The 24,503-nt window shown below is 59.5% G+C and overlaps 2 protein-coding genes across 3 annotated transcripts in view; both read left to right on the plus strand.

Moving 5' to 3' along the window:
- LRP1 (LDL receptor related protein 1) overlaps positions 1 to 11,671 on the plus strand; it is an 80,148-nt gene extending 68,477 nt beyond the window's left edge. For both annotated transcript variants that reach the window (XM_054579949.1, XM_054579950.1), the window contains 25 exons: positions 57 to 176; positions 523 to 645; positions 848 to 973; positions 1,402 to 1,518; positions 2,175 to 2,281; positions 2,364 to 2,496; positions 3,186 to 3,305; positions 3,407 to 3,529; positions 3,848 to 3,988; positions 4,085 to 4,219; positions 4,306 to 4,425; positions 5,464 to 5,732; positions 6,280 to 6,458; positions 6,929 to 7,035; positions 7,284 to 7,400; positions 7,850 to 8,026; positions 8,171 to 8,311; positions 8,429 to 8,602; positions 8,859 to 9,020; positions 9,410 to 9,584; positions 9,751 to 9,852; positions 10,003 to 10,067; positions 10,170 to 10,260; positions 10,354 to 10,498; positions 10,665 to 11,671. In XM_054579949.1, the coding sequence (XP_054435924.1) occupies positions 57 to 176; positions 523 to 645; positions 848 to 973; positions 1,402 to 1,518; positions 2,175 to 2,281; positions 2,364 to 2,496; positions 3,186 to 3,305; positions 3,407 to 3,529; positions 3,848 to 3,988; positions 4,085 to 4,219; positions 4,306 to 4,425; positions 5,464 to 5,732; positions 6,280 to 6,458; positions 6,929 to 7,035; positions 7,284 to 7,400; positions 7,850 to 8,026; positions 8,171 to 8,311; positions 8,429 to 8,602; positions 8,859 to 9,020; positions 9,410 to 9,584; positions 9,751 to 9,852; positions 10,003 to 10,067; positions 10,170 to 10,260; positions 10,354 to 10,498; positions 10,665 to 10,805 (3,410 nt within the window). In that variant the 3' untranslated portion in view covers positions 10,806 to 11,671. The remainder of the gene's footprint in view (positions 1 to 56; positions 177 to 522; positions 646 to 847; positions 974 to 1,401; positions 1,519 to 2,174; positions 2,282 to 2,363; positions 2,497 to 3,185; positions 3,306 to 3,406; positions 3,530 to 3,847; positions 3,989 to 4,084; positions 4,220 to 4,305; positions 4,426 to 5,463; positions 5,733 to 6,279; positions 6,459 to 6,928; positions 7,036 to 7,283; positions 7,401 to 7,849; positions 8,027 to 8,170; positions 8,312 to 8,428; positions 8,603 to 8,858; positions 9,021 to 9,409; positions 9,585 to 9,750; positions 9,853 to 10,002; positions 10,068 to 10,169; positions 10,261 to 10,353; positions 10,499 to 10,664) is intronic.
- Positions 11,672 to 15,255: 3,584 nt separating this feature from the next.
- On the plus strand, positions 15,256 to 24,167 carry NXPH4 (neurexophilin 4). Its single transcript, XM_054579982.1, has 2 exons — positions 15,256 to 15,312; positions 23,304 to 24,167. Exons 1-2 carry the CDS (start codon positions 15,256 to 15,258, stop codon positions 24,165 to 24,167), a joined length of 921 nt encoding a protein of 306 aa, XP_054435957.1.
- The last annotated feature ends 336 nt before the right edge of the window (positions 24,168 to 24,503 follow it).

Genomic DNA, 24,503 nt, shown 5'->3' on the forward strand with positions numbered 1-24,503 from the left:
CGGCTCCTCCATCCACCATTAGTTACCCTGCTCTCCCCCGCCCCCCCCGCCTCCAGACATCCACGTCTGCCTCCCCAGTCAGTTCAAGTGCACCAACACCAACCGCTGTATTCCCGGCATCTTCCGCTGCAACGGGCAGGACAACTGCGGAGATGGGGAGGACGAGAGGGACTGCCGTGAGTGCCCCAGGCCCTGGGCAGGGCGCAGGGTGGTGGGAAAGCACAGTTCACGTTGAAATCTACCCACCAGTAATGTTAATAGAGGGGAACATATGTTATATGGGGTGTTACGGGTGTTACTTGGTTTGCTCATAAAATCATCATGCTTGGTAGAGAGATAGACGTGCTGTGCAGATCTAGCAAACAAAAAGCTCCAAAATTGGAGATGAACGGTTCCTTCCTCCCAGGAAATTGCTGGCAGGAAGCAGGGAGGGGAAGGGCTTGGAAGAGGAAGATGATGATGATCGGAAACTGCGGTGGGAGGCAGAAAGGGCAAGTCCTCATTCTGTCCCTGACCCCGCAGCCGAGGTGACCTGTGCCCCCAACCAATTCCAATGCTCCATCACCAAGCGCTGCATCCCCCGAGTCTGGGTCTGTGACCGGGACAACGACTGTGTGGATGGCAGCGACGAACCTGCCAATTGCAGTGAGTTGCCTGGCGCCCCTGGAACCCGGAGCCCACCTCCTGCAAAGAACCAGGCCCCCCAAGCCCCTGGAGCTCCCTGGTGTCTGCTGCTCCTACCAGTCCCACATTCGACCCCCTCAGTGGCCCCTCTCCCCCACCTCCCACCCTCACAGCACATTCCTGCAAGTATCCTCCCGGTCACCACTGTCCCACCCTCCTGCAGCCCAGATGACCTGCGGGGTAGATGAGTTCCGCTGCAAAGATTCCGGCCGCTGTATCCCGGCGCGCTGGAAGTGTGACGGAGAGGACGACTGTGGGGACGGCTCTGATGAGCCCAAGGAAGAGTGTGGTGAGCTTCCCAGCCCCAGCTCCGAGGGGCGGGCATCCTGCCTGGGTAGGGGTGAGGCGGCGCCTACTGCAGGCGGCAGAGCTGGGCAGCCTGTTAACCGGGTCTCCACGTGGCCTGGCACCTGACTTCTTGTACCCACCTCCTCCTCCTAATTCCCCCATCCCCGAGCTCGCCGGCATCTCATCAGCATGTACCTGTGTGGGCTCTATGAGATCTGTTAATCCCCTCCCAAAGGAGCTCCCCCTACTCCTGTCCCTCCCACCCTGTACCCTCCTTGTAGAGGCCGCATCTCAGGACACTGCCGCCCCGCTGTCCCGGGCTGGAATGCCTGCTCTCCCACTCGGGGGCATCCTGACCACTCCTGAGTGAGACCCTGATGTCTGCCCCTGACTCTGCCCCTGACCGCCCCCCAACCTCGTCTCCCCTAGATGAGCGCACCTGTGAACCCTACCAGTTCCGCTGCAAGAACAACCGCTGCGTGCCAGGCCGCTGGCAGTGTGACTATGACAACGACTGTGGGGACAACTCCGACGAGGAGAGCTGCAGTATGTACCCCTCCCCGCCCCGCCCCGCCCCCCAGGGGCCCTTCCCCAGGAGACCTCGGGTACCTCCCGTCTAAGCACCCTTGCCTCCACCGCCACCCAGCTGCACTAGGGCAGGTGGCCGCCTCCCAGGGCTGGGGGTCAGGAACCCCTCCCTCCTCACCCCACCCCACTCCATGTTGTGTATTTGAGTTTGTACCATTTCACCTCATCTCATGTTTCTCTCCATTTTCACACTGTCCTCTCGGGGTTGCAGAGGTAGGTGTCTCTGATGTGCCATGCTCCCACACACCCCTGCCTCTGCCCGGAGCCCGCCCGCCCCCGCGCTGTGCCTCAGCCCGTCACCCTTTACTGGCCGCTTCCTACACCCCGGTGCTTGTCCTAGTGGTCTCGTCCCACCCTTCCCTTCCCCCCACACAGTGCCCTCTCTTGCGTGTCTGCCCCAGAGGGGTAAGTGAGCGCCCTCTGTGCCCAGCTGGTCCCATGAGGACAGCCAGCGGCCGCCCAGGATCGGTTGAGCATTTTGGTCATTATACACAGTCAGCTGTGGCCTTCAGAAACACAGCCACGGGTGGTATTACTCTGCCCAGGGCTGGAGTTGCCCTCGAGGGCTGAGCACCTGTGCCCACCCTCCTGCGGCCTGTCTCATCCTTCCCCAGCCCCCCGGCCCTGCTCGGAGAGTGAATTTTCCTGTGCCAATGGCCGCTGCATCGCCGGGCGCTGGAAGTGCGATGGGGACCACGACTGTGCAGATGGCTCGGATGAGGTGGGCAGGGAAACCGGAGGAGGGCGCCAGAGCCAGGGGGGGCACCCAGGCCTGACCAGGATGCCCGCTCCCTGGCCCACAGAAAGACTGCACGCCCCGCTGTGACATGGACCAGTTCCAGTGCAAGAGCGGTCACTGCATCCCCCTGCGCTGGCGCTGTGACGCGGACGCTGACTGCATGGACGGCAGTGATGAGGAAGCCTGCGGCACCGGTGGTGAGCGCCCCCGCCATCCCCCACCCCACAACAGCACCTAGTCAAGGAGCCGCTTGGGCTGGGAGCCAGCAGGAACCGGCAGGTTGCGTCCTTCTAGGCCTCACCCCCATAAGTTCCTAGAAAGCAGCCGGTTGCCCTAGAAACAAAGACCCTGCTCACCCTCCTTTCCCCGGCAGTGAGGCAGTGCCTGCCCCTGGCTCACCGGCCTGGGCTCAGAGTCGGCGGTGCGAACCTGGAGTGAGAGTAGGATGGGGCTTGGAACAGGGACCCCAACAGCGAGGGCAGGCATCCTGCCTCTGCCCTGGTGGGCTGAGGACAGGGACCGAAACCTGGGTCTCCTGACTCCCAGCCCAGTGCTCCTCCTTGGTAACCGCCGTTGAACCGCACAGTAGGCCCCAGTGTCCTGCCACAGCCACTGGAGAAATAGGGTTCTCTATGCCCTTCTGGACACTCTTCTCAAAAAGGCCTCTTTTCCCCTAAATACCAGAGGAGGCAGTTCCGCCCCAGCTGTCCAGCTGGTAGAAAATTGCACTTGGGTGCCATTTGGCTGTGCCGCTCACTGCTTTCCCGGTGACTCCTCTGGGCCTCCACCTGTGGAGGGAGAGGTCTGAGCAAGGCCCTGGCCCCAGCAGCAAGGCCCCGCCCCCAGCCCAACGCTCATTGCTCTCTTTGCTCCCCCTGGCGTTTAGTACGGACGTGCCCCCTGGATGAGTTCCAGTGCAACAATACCCTGTGCAAGCCCCTGGCGTGGAAGTGTGACGGCGAGGACGACTGCGGGGACAACTCCGATGAAAATCCTGAGGAGTGCGGTGAGGCTCCAAGGGAGAGGGCAGAGAAGCCTCCGGGGCGCAGCGGGGCTCTCAGGCTCCCAGGTGGCCCCCGGGGCTGACTCTGGCTCTGTCTCCTGAAGCCCGGTTTGTGTGCCCTCCGAACCGGCCTTTCCGTTGCAAGAATGACCGTGTCTGCTTGTGGATTGGGCGCCAATGCGACGGCACCGACAACTGCGGGGATGGGACCGACGAGGAAGACTGTGGTGAGCAAGGGCCCGTGGGAAAGAGTTCGGGAGGCCTATAGTGAGGTGTGTACAGGAAGCAGGGATGGGCCAGGTGGGAGCTGGGTCCTGGGAATGGACTCATTCAGAAACGGGGAGGTTCCATTGTTGACAGCGTGGGGGCCCTTCCTGATGCCCAAGGTCTTGAGGTAGAGACTGAATGTCTAACCAGCTTCCCCTGCAAGCTTGACAGATGGCCAGGCTTGAGTTCCTCCCTTACCCACAACTGACTGGGGGTCCCCCTGGGAGGAGGGGTCAGGGTGGTGAATATCCAGAACCTGAAGCCTCCACCCTCCTCAGAGCCGCCCACGGCTCAGACCCCCCACTGCAAAGACAAGAAGGAGTTTCTGTGCCGGAACCAGCGCTGCCTCTCCTTCTCGCTGCGCTGCAACATGTTTGACGACTGCGGGGACGGCTCTGACGAGGAGGACTGCAGCATCGGTAAGAGGGGCGCGTGGGGACAGCGGGGGAGCCAGAGAACCAAAGTCCGGGCCTAGGGTGGCTCAGGGGAGAGGATCCACTCTCTGTCCCCCACAGACCCCAAGCTGACTAGCTGTGCCACCAACGCCAGCATCTGTGGGGATGAGGCACGCTGTGTGCACACCGAGAAAGCCGCCTACTGTGCCTGCCGCTCCGGCTTCCACACAGTGCCAGGCCAGCCCGGATGCCAGGGTAAGGAGGTTGGACAGGGCGGGGTGGGGCAGGCCGAAACCGCAGCCACATGGGGTATCTCCATGACCTTCCCACGTAACCCCCAGACATCAACGAGTGCCTCCGCTTCGGTACCTGCTCGCAACTCTGTAACAACACCAAGGGCAGCCACCTCTGCAGCTGCGCTCGCAACTTCATGAAGACACACAACACCTGCAAGGCCGAAGGTACTGGGGCCTGAGCGGGGAGAGGACAAGAAGAGCAGGCAGGGCTGTGCAGCATCAGGGTGGACCTAGAATGGGATGATTCCCTCCTTACACGCTTGCCCCAGCGTGGAACCCCAGACCCGCAGGTGCAGCCTCCTGTGCACAGAGGGCGCAGGTCCAGAACTGGCTCATCTGAGGAAGCCTGGGCTGGGGGCAGCCACACACATCCCATACAGGCCTCCTCACCTACTTCCTGGAGGCATGCGCACAGACACACACGTTGCCACACACAGTCACATGTACCCCACCCGCATATTCCCTCTATGCTTTCCTTTTTTCAGCTTTATTGAGATATAATTGACAAAATTGTCAGATATTTAATGTGGTACAAGGTGATGTTTTGATATATGCACAACTTGTGAAAGGATTCCCCCCATCGAGTTACTTAACACATCCATCAGCTCATATAGTTTACCTTTTTTGCTTTTCAACATGTAAGTTCCTGCCCATATGCTGAGATGCACACCTGCAGCTCCCTCGTGCCTGTGCAGACACTTGCCCACACGCCATGCACATCCAACCTCGTGCACACTCGAGGGCATGCACATACACACGACCCCACCCCACACACCCAAGTGCACTCTCTTGCACCTGCATGCCTACACCACTCCGTGTCTGTGTACAAAACCCACATGCATGTGCACCCGTGAGCACACATCACACAGTAAGTAGCAGAGAGCCTGGTGACGCCAGCCGGAGGCCATAAGGAGGCAGAAGTCCCTGGGGCTGGGGTGGCCGAGACAGCTTTCTGGAGTAGCAGGTCCCGCTAGATAAACTCAGGAGAGGAGAGGCAGAGGACACTTCGAGGGCTGAGTCTGGCACTGGGACGGTGGCACGAGCAGAGGCTTCGGACAGGGCAGTTTGGTTAGGGGGGAAGACCTTGTTAATTTGACAGGTCTGGGCTGTGTCGGGAAGCACACCTCAGGCCCGACAGCGCCCGCCCTGGCCTGCTGCCCCTGCCTCCCCCCACCCCCTCCCTCTGGCCTCTTGCCCCTCCAGGCTCTGAATATCAGGTCCTGTACATCGCTGATGACAACGAGATCCGCAGCCTGTTCCCCAGTCACCCCCATTCAGCTTATGAGCAGGCTTTCCAGGGCGACGAGAGCGTACGTATCGACGCCATGGACGTCCACGTCAAGGCTGGCCGCGTCTACTGGACCAACTGGCACACAGGCACCATCTCCTACCGAAGCCTGCCCCCTGCTGCACCTCCCACCACTTCCAATCGCCACCGGCGAGAGATTGACCGGGGTGTCACCCACCTTAATGTGAGCGCCCAGCCAGGGTGGGGTCTACGTGAACTTAGTGGAGAGACTCCAAAGAGCAGTTGGTTCTGAGCGGAGTTTGAAAAGGACAGTGGAGGGGCAGGGGGTGAGACTGGAGGGCAAGGGCGGGCAGGTGACAGTGGGGGCACAGACCACAGGCGGGCAGAGCAGTGAGAACCTGTCATTGACTCTGCATGGCAGCCCCAGCGGCAAGGCACTGGGCACACAGGCCTCCGGCCTCATAGCCACATCCAGTTCCTGATCGTCACTGCCACTCACTGTGTCAATCTTGGCCAACCTATTTGGCGTCTTTGGGCCTTACTTTGTTCCTCAATAAAGCAGGGTAACAATATCTAATCCAGCAAAATACATGAAGGCTTTAAGGGTAGCCCATAAGATAAGTGTCCGTTGAATCTCTTCAAAGCCAGGGGATTAGCTCTCAGTCTGGGATGAGTTTGTAGCAGAAATAGGCTGGTAGAGTTGGGGGGTGGGTAATGGGCAGGAAGACATAAGGTGGCGGCTCCTGACAGCGTGATCCCCCCCCATTCAGATTTCAGGGCTCAAGATGCCAAGGGGCATCGCCATCGACTGGGTGGCGGGGAATGTGTACTGGACTGACTCGGGCCGAGATGTGATTGAGGTGGCGCAAATGAAGGGCGAGAATCGCAAGACACTCATCTCCGGCATGATTGACGAGCCCCACGCCATCGTGGTGGACCCGCTGAGGGGGTGGGCTGGGCTCTGGGGGCGGTATCGGGGCTGGGACAGGGTCGGGGCCTAGCACCCCAGGTGTAGTCTTCCCCTCCCAGACCAGCCTGAGGTTGAGTCTTCCTCAGCCTTGGGCCTGCCCTCCCCGGCCTGCCTTTGCCCAGGGCTCCCGGCTGGCCTGCTCAGACAGCGACCTGACTTCCACTTGGCTGGCTGTCCTGGGCAGCGAAGGCGTGGGCTGCTCCTCTGTTTCGGGGCGTGGCTCTGTCCACATAGCTGACTCTGGGTCAGCACGTTGCGGTTTTAGAATAAAAGATTCTTCACCTGGCCAGGAAGCTGACTCCCCCTGATTCTCTGTGGAGGAGGCAAATAGATTGCCCTCATCCTGAGGCCCTATCCGTGTTCCCAGGCCAGGGACCTGGTGGCCTACCTTGGTTGGCCTCCTCTGGAAGCCTCGGGTCCTAACGATGCTCACCGCTTCCCTTCCCCAGCACCATGTACTGGTCAGATTGGGGGAACCACCCCAAGATTGAAACGGCAGCAATGGATGGGACCCTGCGGGAAACGCTGGTAGAAGACAACATCCAGTGGCCCACAGGTCTGTGGCAGCAGGGGACAGAGGGTGTAGAAGGGACAGATTCACTGAAGTCACACAAAAGCTAGGAGGGAGCTGGAGGGAGCGTGGACTGGGATGGGGCAGATGTGCTGTGGGAGCTTTTCCAAAAGAGGTGATTGGCGGTCGTTATGGGAATAGAGTAGAGCTGTCCCAATGTAAAGACAGTTCTGCCTCCCCCCCAGGCTGAGGTGGAAAAGGCTGGGCCTCCCCATGCTCTCTGTCTCCCCCAGGCCTGGCCGTGGACTATCACAACGAACGACTCTACTGGGCAGATGCCAAGCTCTCAGTCATCGGCAGCATCCGGCTCAACGGCACTGACCCCATCGTGGCTGCTGACAGCAAACGAGGTCAGCGTCTGACAGCAGCCTCGGCCAGCCCTGACCTCGCGCCTCCCAGCGCCTGCCACCCTCCCCAGCCTGGCTCCCGGGCACCCTGAGGGCCGTCCAGGCCTCTGTCAGCGGGACTCCCCGGCACCAGCCCTGCAGGCCTGAGGCCCACTCCGACCCTCTGGCCCGCTTGTCCACTGATTCACCAAACCAGTGAATATTGAGCTGTGTGGAGGCAACAGAGGTGGCAATAGTCACTTAGCAAATGTGGGGAGAGGCGGCAGAAGTGAATCCTGGCTCCAGAAATCTGGGGGTGGCAAGGCCCTGTGCCAGTAGCAGCCACAGGAGGAGGAAGAGGCTGGGGGGAATTTGGTTTTGGACATGTTGGATTTGGGGTGCCTGGGAGCCATGGAGGCTAGTATCCTGGAGAGTGTGACCAGGGCCTGAGTCCCCTCCATGTGCTCCCCCAGGCCTAAGCCACCCCTTCAGCATTGATGTCTTCGAGGATTACATCTATGGTGTCACATACATCAATAATCGTGTCTTCAAGATCCATAAGTTTGGGCACAGCCCCTTGATCAACCTGACAGGGGGCCTGAACCATGCCTCTGACGTGGTCCTATACCACCAGCACAAGCAGCCTGAAGGTGGGCAGAGGGGGGGCGCCCAGGTTGGGGCAGGGGAGGCCTGGGGGCTTTGGGTCTCCCAGCTGTGGCCTGGGTTCCTGGCGAACAGGGAAGGATTCTGGGTCCACGGGCTCAGCCCCCTCCCACCCTGGCCCACACCTACAGTGACCAACCCGTGTGACCGGAAGAAGTGTGAGTGGCTGTGCCTGCTGAGCCCCAGTGGGCCCGTCTGCACCTGTCCCAACGGGAAGCGCCTGGACAATGGCACCTGTGTGGCTGTGCCCTCCCCAACACCCCCACCGGATGGTATGTTCACGCCCCTCCCCGCTCCCCCTCCTCAAGCTCCAGGACACTCCCACCTGCAGCCCCTGAATTCCCCTCTCCCTGGTTTGGCCACCCCACGGCGGTCCTTCCTCCCTGCAGCACCTCGGCCCGGAACCTGTAACCTGCAGTGCTTCAACGGCGGTAGCTGCTTCCTCAATGCACGGAGGCAGCCCAAGTGCCGCTGCCAACCCCGCTACACGGGTGACAAGTGTGAGCTGGACCAATGCTGGGAGCACTGCCAAAACGGGGGCACCTGCGCTGCCTCCCCCTCCGGTATGCCCTTCCGTTCCCTCAACAGGACTACTCCTGGCCGCTGGGCTGCAGCACCCCCCCCCACCCCGCCCACTGGCCCCGCCTCAGGCGAATTCCAGCCCCTGCCCTGCCGTGCTTCCCTGCTGGCCCGCCTCAGCCCAGTGTCTCATTCCTCTGCTGTCTCCCTCCCACCTGGGACCTTGAAGCCCTGTTCCTCTGCAGTAAGGCTGGGTGGTTCGGTGGGTCACAGGCCTGCTCACTCATCCTCTCCCACCAGGCATGCCCACGTGCCGCTGCCCCACGGGCTTCACAGGCCCCAAATGCACCCAGCAGGTGTGTGCAGGCTACTGTGCCAACAACAGCACCTGCACTGTCAACCAGGGCAACCAGCCCCAGTGCCGATGCCTGCCTGGCTTCCTGGGCGACCGCTGCCAGTACCGTGAGTCCGCCGGCCCTGGCCCCAGGGAAGGGTGAGGGGAGCGAGGGGACCTGAGAGCCCAGGGTGGTAGCCACGAGGGTGAGTTCTAGGGAGGGAGGCCATTCCTAGCTCAACCAGGCCCAGGTTGCTGGTCCTCCCTGGTGGAAGTGTCGGTGCTTCCCCTGAGGGAAGTGAGCCCTCTGGCGTCAGGATTATTCACACAGAAGCAGTGCCCTGTCAGGATGCTCGAGGATGTCCTTGTACCCTGGAGCCTGTGAGGCGGGGCAGCTAGGGGCTCAGGAGGAGGTGGGGGTTACCTAAAAGACCTAGGGCTCCGCTCAGGTGTCCAGCTCCCCACCACACAACCTATGGAGGACCCTCATGCATCTCCTCTTCCTCCCAAACCACAGGGCAGTGCTCGGGCTACTGTGAGAACCTCGGCACATGCCAAATGGCTGCCGATGGCTCCCGGCAGTGCCGCTGTACCCCGTACTTCGAGGGGCCCAGGTGCCATGTGAGTAAGTGCAGCCGCTGTCTGGATGGAACCTGCATGATCAATAAGCAGAGTGGGGATGTCACCTGCAAGTGAGTGAGGCCCTGCCCCCACAGCTGTGCCTTGCTAGACGCTGCCCTGTCCCAACTTCATGCCCCCCATCTGCGCCTCCCAGCCCTGCCCTGCCCCTTCCTCAGCCCCTCAGGCACCCCTCTGCCAGCCCTGCCCCAGCACCCAGTACCTCACTTCTTCCTGCAGCTGCTCTGATGGCCGGGTGGCCCCCAGCTGCCTGACCTGCGTTGGCCACTGCAGCAATGGCGGTTCCTGCACCATGAACAGCAAAATGATGCCTGAGTGCCAGTGAGTAGGGCCTGAGCCGCACCGAGGCCTCAGTCATCCCCCTTCCCCAAATCTCAGTGGGACCATCAGGATCCTGCGGCCCCTGTCCATTTCCCTGGTAGCCATGGCTCTGGAAGTCGTGCCTGCTCAGCTCTGCCCTCCTGTCTGCAGGTGCCCACCCCACATGGCAGGACCCCGGTGTGAAGAGCAGGTGGTCAGCCAACAGCAGCCTGGACGTAGGTGGCAGGGGGCAGGGAGGCAGGGCTGCTGGGACCTGGAATTGGAGGGACTGTGCCTCCTGTACCTTTCGAACTGTTTCCCACCTCCTCCCCTCTTAGACATGGCCTCCATCCTCATCCCTCTGCTGTTGCTGCTGCTGCTGCTTCTGGTAGCCGGAGTGGTGTTCTGGTACAAGTGGCGAGTCCGGGGGTGAGTGATAGGGAGTCCGGAAAATTCTAGTCATTACCACCCTAGCCTTACCCCTCTAGACTTCCTGATCCCTGTACCTCTGCCTCTCCCCAGGGCTAAGGGCTTCCAGCACCAGCGGATGACCAACGGGGCCATGAACGTGGAGATTGGGAATCCCACCTATAAGATGTATGAAGGCGGGGAGCCTGATGATGTAGGGGGCCTACTGGATGCTGACTTTGCCCTGGACCCTGACAAGGTGGGCTGGGAAGACAGAGGAGGTGGCTTCCAGGGCAGGGACAAGAGGCTGTGGATGGGGTGTCTAAGGGTGTTGAGTTGGATGATGGAACAGGGGTGGGAGGTGGGGTACCAGGGCCATGGAGCCCAGCCTCTGAGTCCCACCTGAATCCTCTGTCACCTTGCAGCCCACCAACTTCACCAACCCTGTATACGCCACACTCTACATGGGTGGTCACGGCAGCCGCCACTCCCTGGCCAGCACGGATGAGAAGCGAGAACTCCTGGGCCGGGGCCCTGAGGATGAGATAGGGGACCCTTTGGCATAGGCCCCTGCCCCATTGGACTTCCCTCAGAGAGCCTCCTGCCCCTGCCAGAGAAGTCCTTCAGTGAGCCCCCCTCCTGCCCAGCCAGCCCTCCCCGGCCCGGCCGGGATGTATAAATGTAAAAATGAAGGAATTACTTTTTATATGTGAGTGAGCAAGCGAGCAAGCGAGCACAGTATTATCTCTTTCCGTTCTCCTTCCTGCCCGCTCCTCAGCGCCCCCCATGCTGCCTTCAGGGAGGGGGGGACATGGGAGGCTCTGGGGGCTCCTTTGGCTTACAGGTACTAGGGGCCCCCACCTCCTACCTTCCCACCAAAATGCACCCCCACTGGAAGAGCTGGTTGTGTTCCCTCCCCCTCCCTGTACAAGACACTTTGTCAGGGCTCTCCCCTGTAGTTCACCCCCTCCCTTACCCCCTCCCAGCTCCTTGAGGGCTATTTCTGGGGAGGAGAGTCCTTTGCTGCCTCTGTCTGGAAGATTTGGCTCTGGCTGAGGTAGGAAGGAAAGGATGGAGTTTTTTAGTTCTTGGGGCATCCATCCCATGCCCCAGCCCCCATTCTAGGGGCACCTTTGAGATGGCCACGCTCAGTACCCCTCCCAGACAGGCAACCCCTCTCCAGTGCCCCCAACGTGGATCCCAGGGCTGGAGACTTTCTTTGGTAAACAGTACCCCTGCCTCCCCTACCCTGGGGAGGAAGTGGGGCACACCAAGGAAGGGCAAACGGGCAGCCCCGTTTTGGGGACACGAACGTTTTAATAATTTTTGCTGAATTCCTTTACAACTAAATAACACAGATATTGTTATAAATAAAATTGTAAAAAAAAAAAAAAGAAAAGAAAAGAAAAAGAAAAAGCCACTTGTGTCTACCTTTGAGTGGGAGACTCCGGGAGCTGGGCTGTGCTTGCCTGCTTCAGCCACCAGAGGGAGCCCTGCTCCGTGCTGGAGGTAGGCTTGAGCGTGATCTAAGAGTGCCCTTCTCCCCTAAGCTCTCTCCCTCTCCATCTCGCGGTGGCAGGAGAAAGGGATAGCACTGGACTTGACAAGAAAACTCTGCTTCTCCTGGGTGTGTGACCTCGAGCAGGTGATTTCACCTCTCTGGATCTTGTTTCCTTCTGGCTCTAAGATACAAACTCTAAGAACTGTTTCTCTGCATTGTTGCTTTTGTGGGACACCCCACCCAGCCCCACCCAAATCATCTCCCACAGTGAGAAATCGCACCATGAGAAATGAACACACTGGGTTTGTGAAGGGATTTCTAATCCTTCGGGGTACTCCCATATAGCAATCTCTGCCTGATGTTGTTCTTAAAGCACTAACATCCCACACGTCATGGAGACTAATTAATCAGATGCCAAGAGTAGAACCCTGGATTCAGGAGAAGGGAGGGCCCTGGAGTGAAGGAGAGCAGGGCAAACCAGTTTGCCAGGCCCTATGGCTACCAACAGACCCAGTTCACCAATCATTTCAGACATCCCAGGGGTGGACAGGAAAGGGCAGCTACAAGCAAAGGGATCCCCAGTATACTTCACTTCCTGCCCAGAGAGGGGGCTTCTTGAAGAAGGTCACACAGCTTTACACTGACAGAGGGTTTGAGCCCCTCTCTCCGTCCAATAAAAAATATGAGCTTAGAGAAGGCAGCTGCAAAAAACCCTTACCCAATTCCCAAAGTGGGAGCACTGCCTTACATTCCCCCTCCCTCCCTAGTTCAGGTACCTCTAGAAACAAGAACCCTCCCCTTCCCTCTGTCCCCTGAGGTCCTATCTCCAAGCCAGCTCTGAGGCCTTCCGCTGTCTCGGTTCTCCCCAAAGCCGCTCCCCAGCCCGGGACTGAGAGACCCTGCTGATAAAAGGGGGCATCCTTGTTGATTGTGGAGAGGGAGGCTTGTGTACCCATCTGTCCACCAGGTGGCGTATGCGCTCCTGCAGCGCCGTTCATCCAGAAGCCCAGCACTACCCGCTCCTCAACACGCACTAATTATGCACCTGCGGGCGGACCCCAGCCCAGCCTCTCACTTTCTTCCCTCGGGCTATTCCGCCACACCCCCTCCACCCTCAGCCAGCCGGCTCCTCTCCCTCCCCCAGCGCCTGCCTGCTCCTCCACCACACTACCACCAGCCCCACCCCCTCACTCTCTCCCTCTGCCAGCCGTGCATCTGGCGCCCCCGGGGAGCCACTGATTCTCTGCCTGTCGCCTCAAGATCCTGGGCAAAGCGAGAGGGGCCCCCAGCTGCGGCTTGGAATGCACACCCCTCCAGTCAGCATCCTCTCTCTGCCCTCCAGGAACAGCCAGGAGAGGGTCTACCAGGAGGCAGTCCTCGATAACTCCCCACTTGGCAAGAATGACAGAGGGGGCTTAAAACAGATGGAGAAGAGATGGGCAGAACCAGGGGCAGAGGCGGTATAGTCAGAAAGAAACGAGATACAGAGATGAAGAGATACAGGGACAGAGGCAAGACACAGAGGGGAGGAGGGGAGGGGGGTGTGTGTGTGTGTGTGTGTGTGTGTGTGTGTGTGTGTGTTTGTGAAGAGAAAAGGAGGAGACCTTAGGTTGTAGCAAAAGGAGGAGAGATTGGGTGGGTCATGGCTCCAGTTGATCAAGACCCTATTGATGAGCATCTGTTCTGGGCACCCGAGGCCTAGGGGTGCCCATTACCCTACCCACTTCTGCAGCAGCCCATGGGCTTGGGACCTGGGTTCAAGATTCTGGTTGGAGCTTTGAAGCGCAGGGCCTGGCCACTCCTGCCCCTTCCTGCTTTTCTCCTCTCTGCCCCACTTGCACCCAGGTTCCTGCCTCCTGGCTACTGTCTGTCTGTCTTTGCCTCATCTTCTCTGCATCTCAGATCCTTTGTGTGTGCATCTGTCACATCCCTATATCTATCTGTATGTACCTGGGCTTGCCTTTTGGACTGCCAGTGCCAGTGTACACCTATGTGTGTGTCCATCTTTCTGAATGTTTGCCTCCCTGCCAAGGCAAGGAGGCAGGGTGGGCTCTGAGTACCTGGTTGGGCGTACTTGTCTCTTGGTGCAACCGTACATTTGTCTGTCTCCATGTGTGCTCCTATATGTGTGTAAACCAAGTGTGTCCATCTGTGTGTCAGTGTGCCTCTAGTGTGTGCTGGTCTCTGCATGAATGTGTTTCACTCTCTGCCTTCGTGCTCACCTCTATGGTATGGTGCGCAACTGTGAATACATCTACATGCACACCCGAGTGTATGTGTTTTGGTGTCTCAGGGTATGTGTCTGTCTCTCTATTTCTATGCTTGTCTCTATGTCTCTGCTTGCGCCTATCTCTCTGCATGTCCCTATCTCTACCTGTCTAGGTGTCGGTCATACCACAACCTCAGCCACAGCCTCAGTGCATAGCAACAGCTGACAGCTGAAGACTCCCTGGGCAGGGGGAGAGAGGGAGAGGGAGAGAGAGGGAGAGAGAGAGACTGACTAGGGGGAGGAGGGAGCAGTGAAGAAACAGCCGAGAGGATAGGGACAGAGATGAAGCTGGGGACAGAGACAAGGACAGAGAAAGAGGAAGAAGGGGACAAGAATGGAGAGGAGCACATAGTGAAAGATAGGGCAGAGAAAAGGAAGGGATAGATATTGCACCAATAGGCCAGACAAGGCGGTTCTGAGGGAGACTTCCTGCCCAACCCCCACGCAGGGACGCTCTGGGACCTGCGGGGTGGGGGTCAGCGGTTGGGGGAGAGGGGCAAAGGTGAACGGCCAGTCCAGCAGAGGAGTCCTGAGACCGTGGAGGTGCCCTGGGGGCCGGGTTGCGGGCGGCGGGCGCCGTTTGTCAGCCCTATTGACAGACGTGATGGGGTTTCCGTCCGTGATCAATGATTCTCATCTCCCGGCCGAATGAGCCGCGGGGCGCCCATCCATCCCCGTCAGCGCTGCGCGGCGGGCAGACGCCCGAGGCTCCGCCCGCCTTCACCTCGGTCCGACCCTGCTCTAGCCCAGGGACCCACCTTGGCCTGGAGCATCCAGGGACCCTGGCTGTGCTGGGCCCTTTAGGGACACTGTCCCAGAGCTTGAGTCCCGCGCCCTGCCCTATTCCTCCTCGTCGGTGCACAGACCCAGCCTCTCAGGTTCACCATCCCAGGTCCCGCCGCCCTCTCCACTTTACACCTGGGCCGGGGGCGTGTCCGGGGCGTGTCAGGGTGAAAGTCACCTTCGGTGCCCCCAGCCGGGCGGGAGGGGGCGCGCAGGGCGCGGCCGGGATTGGAGCACCACGGAGCCCCGCCCCCGCCCGCTACCCGAGTCCGACCCAACTTTCTCCCCCGCCCGCGCCCCGCCCCCAGCGCCGTGCTCGCTCCTCTCGCTCAGTCCGCTGGCCTCGCCTCCACTCCGCCGCTCGCAGCCACCCCCGGCGCGCCAGCTGGGAGCCCCTTGCCCTCGGCCAGGCAAGGACCTTCCCCGGGACCCAACCCACCCTCCCCGCTCGCCGCCAGGGAAGATGCGGCTGCTCCCGGAATGGCTTCTCTTGCTCTTTGGCCCGTGGCTCCTGAAGAAGGTAAGGGCAGCAGGGCTGCAACGCGAGCACTGGGGTCCGGGACGCAAAGGTCCCAGAGTGCGAGGGGCTCCGTGAGCCCTCCTCGCCCCCAGCCCTGAGCATCCCAACTTTGTGCGGCGTAGGGGACGCCGACAACAGACTCCTCAATCCAGGACTGGCGCTCTCCCAGCGCAAGTTGGCTGAGGGTCAGGGGCAGGGGCAGGGGCAGGGGCAGGGGTGGGGGCCCGACTCGGATCTGGCTCCGGGAGCGGCGGGGGAGGGGACGAAACAAGACCTGCGAGTGCGCCAGACGGAGCTGGAGTGCGAGACAGACAGACAAGCCAGCAGGGTGTCAGCCTTGCCGCCTTGCCGCGCCAACCTCGCTCGCCACCCTCGCTGTCTGTCCTTCCACCCCTCCACTCGCGCCTTCGCACTTCTCTTCTCTGCACTTGTTCCCATGCCAGGTGGGCACTGTGTTCCGAACATACACCGCCCGAACACACGCGCGCACACACGGACGCACACAGATGCGGCCGAACTAGGCTACAATCTCCCATCACATTTCCCACGGAGACACGGTCTCCCCTGCACAACCTCACAGACACACCCCTCTCTGGCGCCGGCTGATAGGGGTAGGGGCTGTTTGGAAGGGGAGTCTCTCCTCCTGTCCCCTCCATGTCCCCACTTCCTTAGGCTGATTCTTTCCCTGAGGATCCTGGGCGAGGACTCCGAGGCGATGGGGGCCCAGACTTGATCAGCTTCTCTCCTGACTTGGAGGCTTCAACTCGTGTACATGGTGTGCTCATTTGTGCTGGTGTAGAGTGTGTGGGGCAGCATGTGTTCACCTGTGTACACGTATGTGTCCGGGGCAGCCAGGCTTGGGTGTCTAGTGCTGGGGACCAAGGTGCATGTGTACGCTGGTATGCTGTGTGGTGTTGGTTTTGAAGGGATGAGTGCAAGTGCCTGCTTCACAGTGCAGCCATCTGTGCCCCACTGTGTGTCCAACAGTGGGGACCTAGGCCCTGGCCCTCTGTCTCCTTCAATATGCTCCCCTGCCCATGACTTCCCTGTTTCCTGCACCCCAACTGTAACCTAGCTGGCCTGGGGGCAGACGGGTGGCTTCCTAAACCCCTACTCCCTGTACCCAACCCCCAGCCCCTGAAGAGTCTGGAAGGGGATGTAGCTCTGCCCCTAACACTTGGACTCCCCCACACACCTGCTCAGCCAAATTGCACCAACTGCTCCAGCAGGGCAGGGGCGCCTAGTGAGGCTGGCGCTTGAGCTCCCTGATTCTCCCAAACCAGCCTGATGACCTTGAGGGGCTGGAAGATGGGCCGAGGAGCCCCCTTCACAGAAACCGCTTCCACTAGCTGGAACTTCTTTTGTACTTGCTGCCCAGCTCTGCCCTTAGAGGACGGCAAGGGGGTCTGTGCCCCATAACCCACTGTTTGTGAGGGCTTGGGGGAGAGGAAGGAGGAGTGGTACTCCCCTGCCCCCTCATTTCTATTTCCTTCTGTTCTCCTCTCCACTCTCCTGATCACATAAACTCCCCTGTGGACAGATCTGGCTTAATTTCCTTTGCCCCCTGAAGGGGAATGAAACATCTGGTAGAGACTTGAGGGAGCATAAGCATGAGGACATGAGCGATGGGGATCTAGCTGAGTGTGTGTGAGAGCTGCAACTGAGGGTATCCCTGTTAGAGTCAGTGGGGAAGTGTGTCTGCCATTTAGTCCAGCCCGTGTGCATGTGAGAAGGGATTTACCTGTGTGTACAGACTGTAGGTGTGAGGGTATTTGTAACAGTGCATGGGGAGTGTGTGTAGAAAAGCGTTTGTATGTCAGAGTACCTATCTATGTGTACTAGTGTGCATTTGTGAGTATGACTTGTGCACATGTGTGCACCGCAAGGTGGATCTCCAGTGTACCTGTGTGCTGCGGCCCATGTGTTGTCTGTATGAGTCTCTGAGGTTTGTGATTGTGTTTCTGTGTTTGTGGTTTTGAGTGCATTTGTGTGAGGATGTTGGGCTGTAAGCCTCAGCATGAACCCATGTATCTGAGTGTGGCATGTGTGTGTGGGGGGGGGGGGGTCAGGGCTGTTTCAGTGCCAGGCCTGGCAGTGGGTTGACACTGGGTAAGAGGCTGGTGGGGAACAGTTTACAGAGCAGCTCTTTGGGAAACCCTAACTGTCCACAATTACAACCCTGCCTTCTCCCACCTTGTTCCCTTGTCCCCTGCCAGGAGCTCTTCCTCCCTTCTCTCTGCTGCAGGATCCTTGTCTCCTTTCAAGACCTGGGACTCCTGGCTCCCACTGACCCTGGGGCCCCGCCCTCTGGGCCAGGTCTCCTTCAGGATCTCTCTAATACAGTCTGGTCTCTGACTCTTTCTCTCCCTCTCTGTCTTCCCCACTCCTTGCCAAAGCATCTGCCTACTGGGAGAAGCAGCAGGCGATCAATAGTTACTAATCACTAATCACTAATTACTAATTAGCTGGGGGAGGGCAGGGGTGGGGCCCTGTGGGGCCTTCCAGCTCGTTCCTGCCCGGGGGGAAGGATTAAGCCCCAGCGGGTCTCAGAGCCAGCTGGACCCAGCCTCCTGTCCAGCTTATTCCTCTCGCCTCCACAACGCTCTCTAGCCCCCCAGCTAATCTCTGGCTGGGCCACTTAGGCACGTGCAGCTTGGGATAGGGCCCAGGGATGTTGGTAGGGATTTGGAGGTAATCAGGGCCGCAGGTGGGCTAGGTTCACAGGAGAGGGGGTCGCTGGGACAGCTCCCTTGGGCCAAAGCCTGTATGGGAGGGGTGCCCACTGGAGAAAATCTAGAGTGTCCGTGGGTGAGAGCCAGGGAGGAGCTGGAGATACAGGACTGCGTGACTGAGGAAGATGTGAGGTAATTGAGGGACAGGGTAGCAAGGTGAAAAAGGGTCACTAGGGTCAGAGACAGGGTCATTGGGAAGGGGCGAGATAACACTGAAAGAGACCAGGTGAGTGAAGAGGGCATCTCCGGGGTCAGAGAGAAGTCATTGGCCAGGGGATGGAGAACTTTGGACAGAGCCCTGCAACTTCACATGGGTGGGGTCCAGGAAGGGGACAGATAACGGAGAAAGGGCAGGGTCGGGCCGAAGGGGTGTTTCTTGGGGCTCGAGCGATTCAGGGGAGCAGCGGGGAGTGTCCGGACGTGGGGTGGAAGTGAGCTGCGGGGTGGGGACGGAGAGCAGGGAGCGCTGCCTTGAGCGCTGGAAATTGGCGAGTCTCCCCCCTCTCCTTCGCCTACCCCTCCTCCATCTCCACCCCGCCCACTCCCCCTCCGGCTTCGGCTTCGGGAAATTACATCCCCGCTCCGCGGCTCCCGCCCGCCCCCACCCCACCGCGCCCCGGAGCCCGCGCCTTTATAGGCACATTTATTGCAATAATAAAGTGAGGCGCGGGGCGGGGGCGGGGGGCGCTGTTCCCGGGGGGACCGCGCCAGCTCTAGGAAGCAGGGAAATAAAATAAAATAAAATAAAATAAAAATTCAGATAACGGTGAGCCTTCCGCTGCAGGCCGAGAGCAGGCGGGCAGGCGGGGCTGAGGGGGAGGTGGTACCCGGCCCAAGGGCAGAGCCGGCCCCACCAGCGGTCCCCGCCCCCTCACACTATAATCGAGTCTGGAGGGAGGTATCTGCACCTCCACCCGCCTGTACCCACCCCCAGCCGAATCCTTTCCTTCTTCTGCCTTTTCCTCTGACTTGTCTCCCACACCTGTCCCCAGCTCCTGTCTGTCCCTTTCGTCCACTCCCCTACTTATCCCGGATTTCTCATTTCAGCCCCCGTTCATATCGCCCATCCCATCCCCTGGGTTTCTGTCTCCCTCAGCATCCCTGTTTCTGCCCAATAACCATTCCCAACACCCCCCCCCCCCATTTCTGTTCCTACCCGCATACCCCAGTCCCATACCTTTCTCATTCCTTGAGTCCCCAATGCCCATCCCTCATCCACCATCCCTGTTCTCCCCTACTCTCATTTTGGTTCCCATCCCCTTCTGTCCCTTCTTCCTTTCTCTGGTCCCTACCCCATCGGTATCCCTGTCTCTGCCCAATGCCTGTCCACCATTTCTGATCTCCTCCTCTTCATCCCTGCTCCCACCCTTGTTCCATCCTCATCTCTGTCCCCAATACCCATGCCTTCCAAGTCCACACTCCCAACCCCCTCCATTTCTGTCCCAGTCTTCACCCCGGCCTGTCCTGTCCACCCCACTTCTGCCTTCACTCCTATCTCCATCCCTCGTTCCTAGCCAGACCCCAGCTACTCCACCCCGCCCTGACTGCAGTGCCCCGGCCTATTTCTAGGTGCAAAAGCTCAGGACACTCTTCCCTCCTTGTCCCCAACCCAGGCGGAGCACCGAGCACTGTTCCTTCCCCAACCACAGGGTGCCGTCCCCTCCCCCCGTAGGAATCTTAAACAGCCCCGCCTGACCCACACAGCGGGAGAGAAGCGACGGACTAGTCTGGAGGCCCGGGGGAGGTGCGCCCCGCAATGCGGCTGGGGGGCCGGCAGTCTGATCCTCCTCCCCCCACTCCTAGCAGTCCCATCCCAAAACAGCGCCCCCCTCCAGCAGAGTTTGTTCAGCAGCAAGAGGCAGCCTCAACTCCCCTCCATGCGTGGGCTTGCTGCCTTGGGGGCACAGCGCTCCTGGCTCTGCTCCCACCCTGCATGGGCCTGGAGGCGCCTGGTGAAGTACACCCCCCCCACCCCCCATCCCTGTCTGCCACTGAACACCTTCAACTCCCCCCTCCCCGCAGCCGACAGCCTGGCTAGCCTCTCCCCTCTGCAAATGTCACCGCGCTCAATTAGCTTAATTAAACCAGCTCTGGATCGAGAGGGACCCCTCCTCGGACAACACCCTGTTCTCGAGTTAGTCTTACAAGGTGGGGGTAGGCGGTACCATGGCTTCTGGGCAAAGAGGGGCTCCCTTGTCACCTTGTTTTCCCCTCACTTCCACCCCCACCCACAGCTGGAGAAAGACAGACATTCCAAAAAAGAGAGGAAAAGAATCACAGTTAGAGGCAGAAACGGGGGAAAATAGAATCATAAAAGGAAAATTAGAGAAAGAGTGAGGAAGAGACTGAGAGCTGAGAGTCAGAGAGATGGAAAAACAGTGAAAAGAGGGAGAGCTAGAGAGGGAGAGGGAGCGGGTGAGCAAGGAAGCCAGAGGGAGGATTTTATTTTATTTTATTCCATGTTCCCATTTCTCGGCTCGTTTCCTCGCAGACTCTCGCCCCTCTCTGTCCGAGCTCCCAACCCCACTGCAAGGTTGCTTTGGCTGCCCCCCAACTCTGTCCTTTCATCTTGGCTGTCTCCTATGGGCTGGTGGGGGTGCAGGTGCCCAAAGCCCAGGGATTTGCCAGGATCAGAGAAGCACAGAGAGCAATTTGTCTGGGATCAGAGGGCCAACACCTGGCACCCCCCACTGCCGAGCCAAACCTGCTTTGCTGTCCCAGCCCCTGCCTGGGAAAGGCTGCTAGACTGAATCAGCCCTCCACAGTTCCTAGGCAGGGTTCAGGACTCTGGGTGCTGCCGGGTGTGCTGGGGGCAGGGGTGGTGCAGAGGCATTTGGGGTTTGTAGCAGCACGCTTCGGGGACAGATACAAGTCCCTGGGAAATGCAGCGGTTGGCCCAGGGGGGGTGAGGAGATGAGGTGTCAGAGTTCAAATGCCGCGCCCCCCCCCCGCCCCCTTCCACTTTCCCTTGTAGCTTCATACGCTCCCTCCTCCAAAGCCCTCTCTGGGGCTCCCACTCTGCCCTCTGCAAGGCCACTTCCTGGAGCCTTGGCCCTTCCTCCTGGGAGGCCTTTTCCCCCTCCTGCTGTGACCTAGGACCTCTTCCCCACCCCGCCCCCGCCCCTCTCAGGCCAACCCTCACGGTGTTAGCTGCCAGCTCCAGCACGTCCGTCTGAGTCAATCACTCATGCGGCCCCCGCACCCCTCACCTGAGCTGGGAGGAGGTACAGATGGGAGGAGGAATGAGGGGGGCGATAAATATGTATGATGATCCGGTGGCGGCTGCATTAATAACCCAGGATCGCAGCGCTGCAGGGATGGGGCCAGGCGGTGGAGCTTCTAGCCCAGCGGCTTGACTCTGCCGTTCCTGTCCCCCGTGGACACATGGTGTATGCACATGGGTGTATACAACCCAGAGGAGGACACCAGTGCTGTCAGGCCTCTTTACCTACCCAGAGCTCCGTCAGCAGAGACCATTCATATACAACTCACACACGAGCACCCCCCTCCTGGGGGGAACACGGTGAAAGAGCATTTGTTCTATCGCTGTGGATATACTGACACATACCCTTTAGAAGGAGCTTGACACAGGGACACAGGATGATAGGAACTGACACAGGAAAAGCGACGCACCCAGAGAATCACACACAGCCAACCCAGGCCTACCACTAACACCAGTCACACAGACGCAACTACCACAAACTGATACACAGCTTCGCCCAGATTAACACACACAGCCAACCCAGATACACATACAACCAAGCACACGTACCACCCAGGCATGCATACATGGCCGTCACAGACCTACACAACAGACATTCAGCTGCCACAAGCAGGCGGACACCCATACACATGCAGTCACCAGGGCCACACACATAATCACCATGCACAGCCACCCCAGGCAGACATACACCCATCACCATAGCTACACACACAATCACTCCAGATAGACACGCAATACAACCATCCTGGGCTAACAGAATCACAACTGTCCCAAAGTGACACATGCAGTACTCCCTCCCCCCAAACTGAACCCAGAGGCAGCAAAGGCCACCCAAACAGCCGCAGCTAGCACAGTCTGACTGACACACTCTGACAAGCACAGCTTCTCTCCCTCCCAGTCCCCTCGCTGTAGCGGCATCTCCATATTTCTTCCTCTAGCTCTGACCGACTGTCTCCTTCACTCCCGGCCACCCCCACCCCCCCACCCCCAGATAATTGATGGCCTGGGCCTGGCCCCGCTGCTCCCGCCTCTCTATCTATCTTGTACTTGAGCCTGCGCTGTCTCCCAGATCACCACCACCTGAGACACAAGGGTGGGGGCGAGCTAGGGCGGCTCCTCCTGCCACTTCTGAGCCCAGGGAAGAACCACCAGGCGGCCTCCCCCGCAGAGCAGGAGCACTGGAAGCCAGGAGGCGTACCACAGCATTCCCCCAGCCTTAACCCACAGCTTCCAGTCTCTCCACTGCTCTCCTTCTCAGCTCTACTAGTTTCCCATGCTCCTCCCCGCAAGGGAGTAGAGGATGAGGCCCAGGTGGGGGCTGTAGTCTCCGCAGAGCTATCTGGAGGTCTTCACCTTTTTGTTGATGCTGGATGTTGATAGGGGTCATGGCCTCACTTGCCTGAGCCTAGCTCCTCCCTGGCCCCATTACTCTGAACCTGCGATTTTCAACCCGTATGCCGCGGCACACTGGTGTGTCCAAGAATTTTTAAAACATGCGCTACGTGACTATTTAGTTAGGGGCCCTGACGTGTTTTCCCTTAGGTTGTCAAAAAAATGACAACAGCCAACACAACAGCCATCTGGTATGAATGAATCAAAATTATACCCATTTGGGGGGGGGTCAGATTGGCAAAAAATATATATTTTTGGTGTGTCACAGATGAAAAAGGTGGAAAAACTGCTGCTCTGAACCAACGAGGCTCCAGGCTGGAAGGGACAGAGCGCCAGTCCCCCTATTCAAATCCACATTGGCTTGGGCTTTCTCAGCTGCATTGGAGAACAGAAGGATTCTCAGTGTTATTTTATAGACGTAGAAACTGAGACCTACATAGGTGAAGTGACTTGGCCAAGACCACAACGCTTGAAAGGGCTGCAGGTCTACTCCAATGCACACTCCCTGAACCACTCACTGAGGGCTGACCGATTCCATTTGGTTTCCTAGTGACTGTGGAAAGGGGCTGGCACGGGTAAAGCCCTGGTATGGTGTCCAGGGACAACCCCAGCGTCCCTTTTTCTTCCTCTTTCTTCACCCACAGGCTGTCAGTGCACAGATACCAGAGTCCGGGAGGCCGCAGTATTTGGAGCTGCCCCCCGCTGCGGCCGAAGTGGGCGCCCCTGGCCAACGGCTCCAGGCAGCTAAGTCTTCCCACGGCCTGGGCACCGCCCGCGCCTGGAGCTGGGCCTGGCCGGCTAACCACACCGGGGCACTGTCCCGGGTGGGGGCTGCGGGGGCGCTACCCGTGCAGCGCACCAAGAGAAAGCCGTCTATCAAAGCGGCCCGCGCCAAAAAGATCTTTGGCTGGGGGGACTTCTACTTCCGGGTGCATACCCTCAAATTCTCACTGCTGGTGACCGGCAAGATTGTGGACCACGTGAATGGGACTTTCAGCGTATACTTCCGCCACAATTCGTCCAGCCTGGGAAATCTCAGTGTTAGTATCGTGCCGCCCTCCAAACGTGTAGAGTTTGGGGGCCTATGGCTGCCGAGCCACGCCCCTCACCCTCTGCAGTCTACGCTGGCCTTGGAAGGGGTTCTCCCTGGGCTGGGGCCCCCGCTGGGGCTAGCGGCCGCAGGGGCGGGGTTAGGAAGCACCCTCGGCGGCGCTCTGGCGGGCCCACTTGGGGGCGCCCTGGGAGTGCCTGGGGCCAAAGAGTCACGCGCTTTCAATTGTCACGTGGAGTATGAGAAGACAAACCGCGCGCGCAAGCACCGCCCGTGCCTGTACGACCCGTCGCAGGTATGCTTCACGGAGCATACGCAGAGTCAGGCCGCGTGGCTCTGTGCCAAGCCCTTCAAAGTCATCTGCATCTTCGTCTCCTTCCTCAGCTTTGACTACAAACTGGTGCAGAAGGTATGCCCAGACTATAACTTCCAGAGCGAGCACCCCTACTTCGGATAGTGCACTTCGCCCTCGCCCCGGCCCTGAGCTTCCCGCCAAATCCCGCCCCCCCCCCCCAAGTGAGACTCCCCCCTGTGCTCCGAAACTCTTGTGGCCGCGTCCATCCTTCCATTCCGGGGGCGGAGAGGAACAGCCTTCCGGGGGACTATCAGCTGGCGTGGGTCCCCTTTTCCGTAGGGGGAGTGCCTTTGCGGCCCCCTCAGCTACACCCCAGAGTGGAGGAACAAGAGCGCAGCCCCAGAATAGGCGGTCCCAGCGTCCCTTACGTCCGCATTGGGGCCCCTTTATGCCCCCGGCGCTGGGCTGGACACTCCCTTTGCCAGCAGCTTTAATAAC

This window comes from Pteronotus mesoamericanus, unplaced genomic scaffold, assembly GCF_021234165.1.
Source record: "Pteronotus mesoamericanus isolate MK-2021 breed Mesoamerican mustached bat unplaced genomic scaffold, CSHL_Meso_final contig_56, whole genome shotgun sequence".
In the NCBI taxonomy this organism is placed as follows: Eukaryota; Metazoa; Chordata; class Mammalia; order Chiroptera; family Mormoopidae; genus Pteronotus; species Pteronotus mesoamericanus.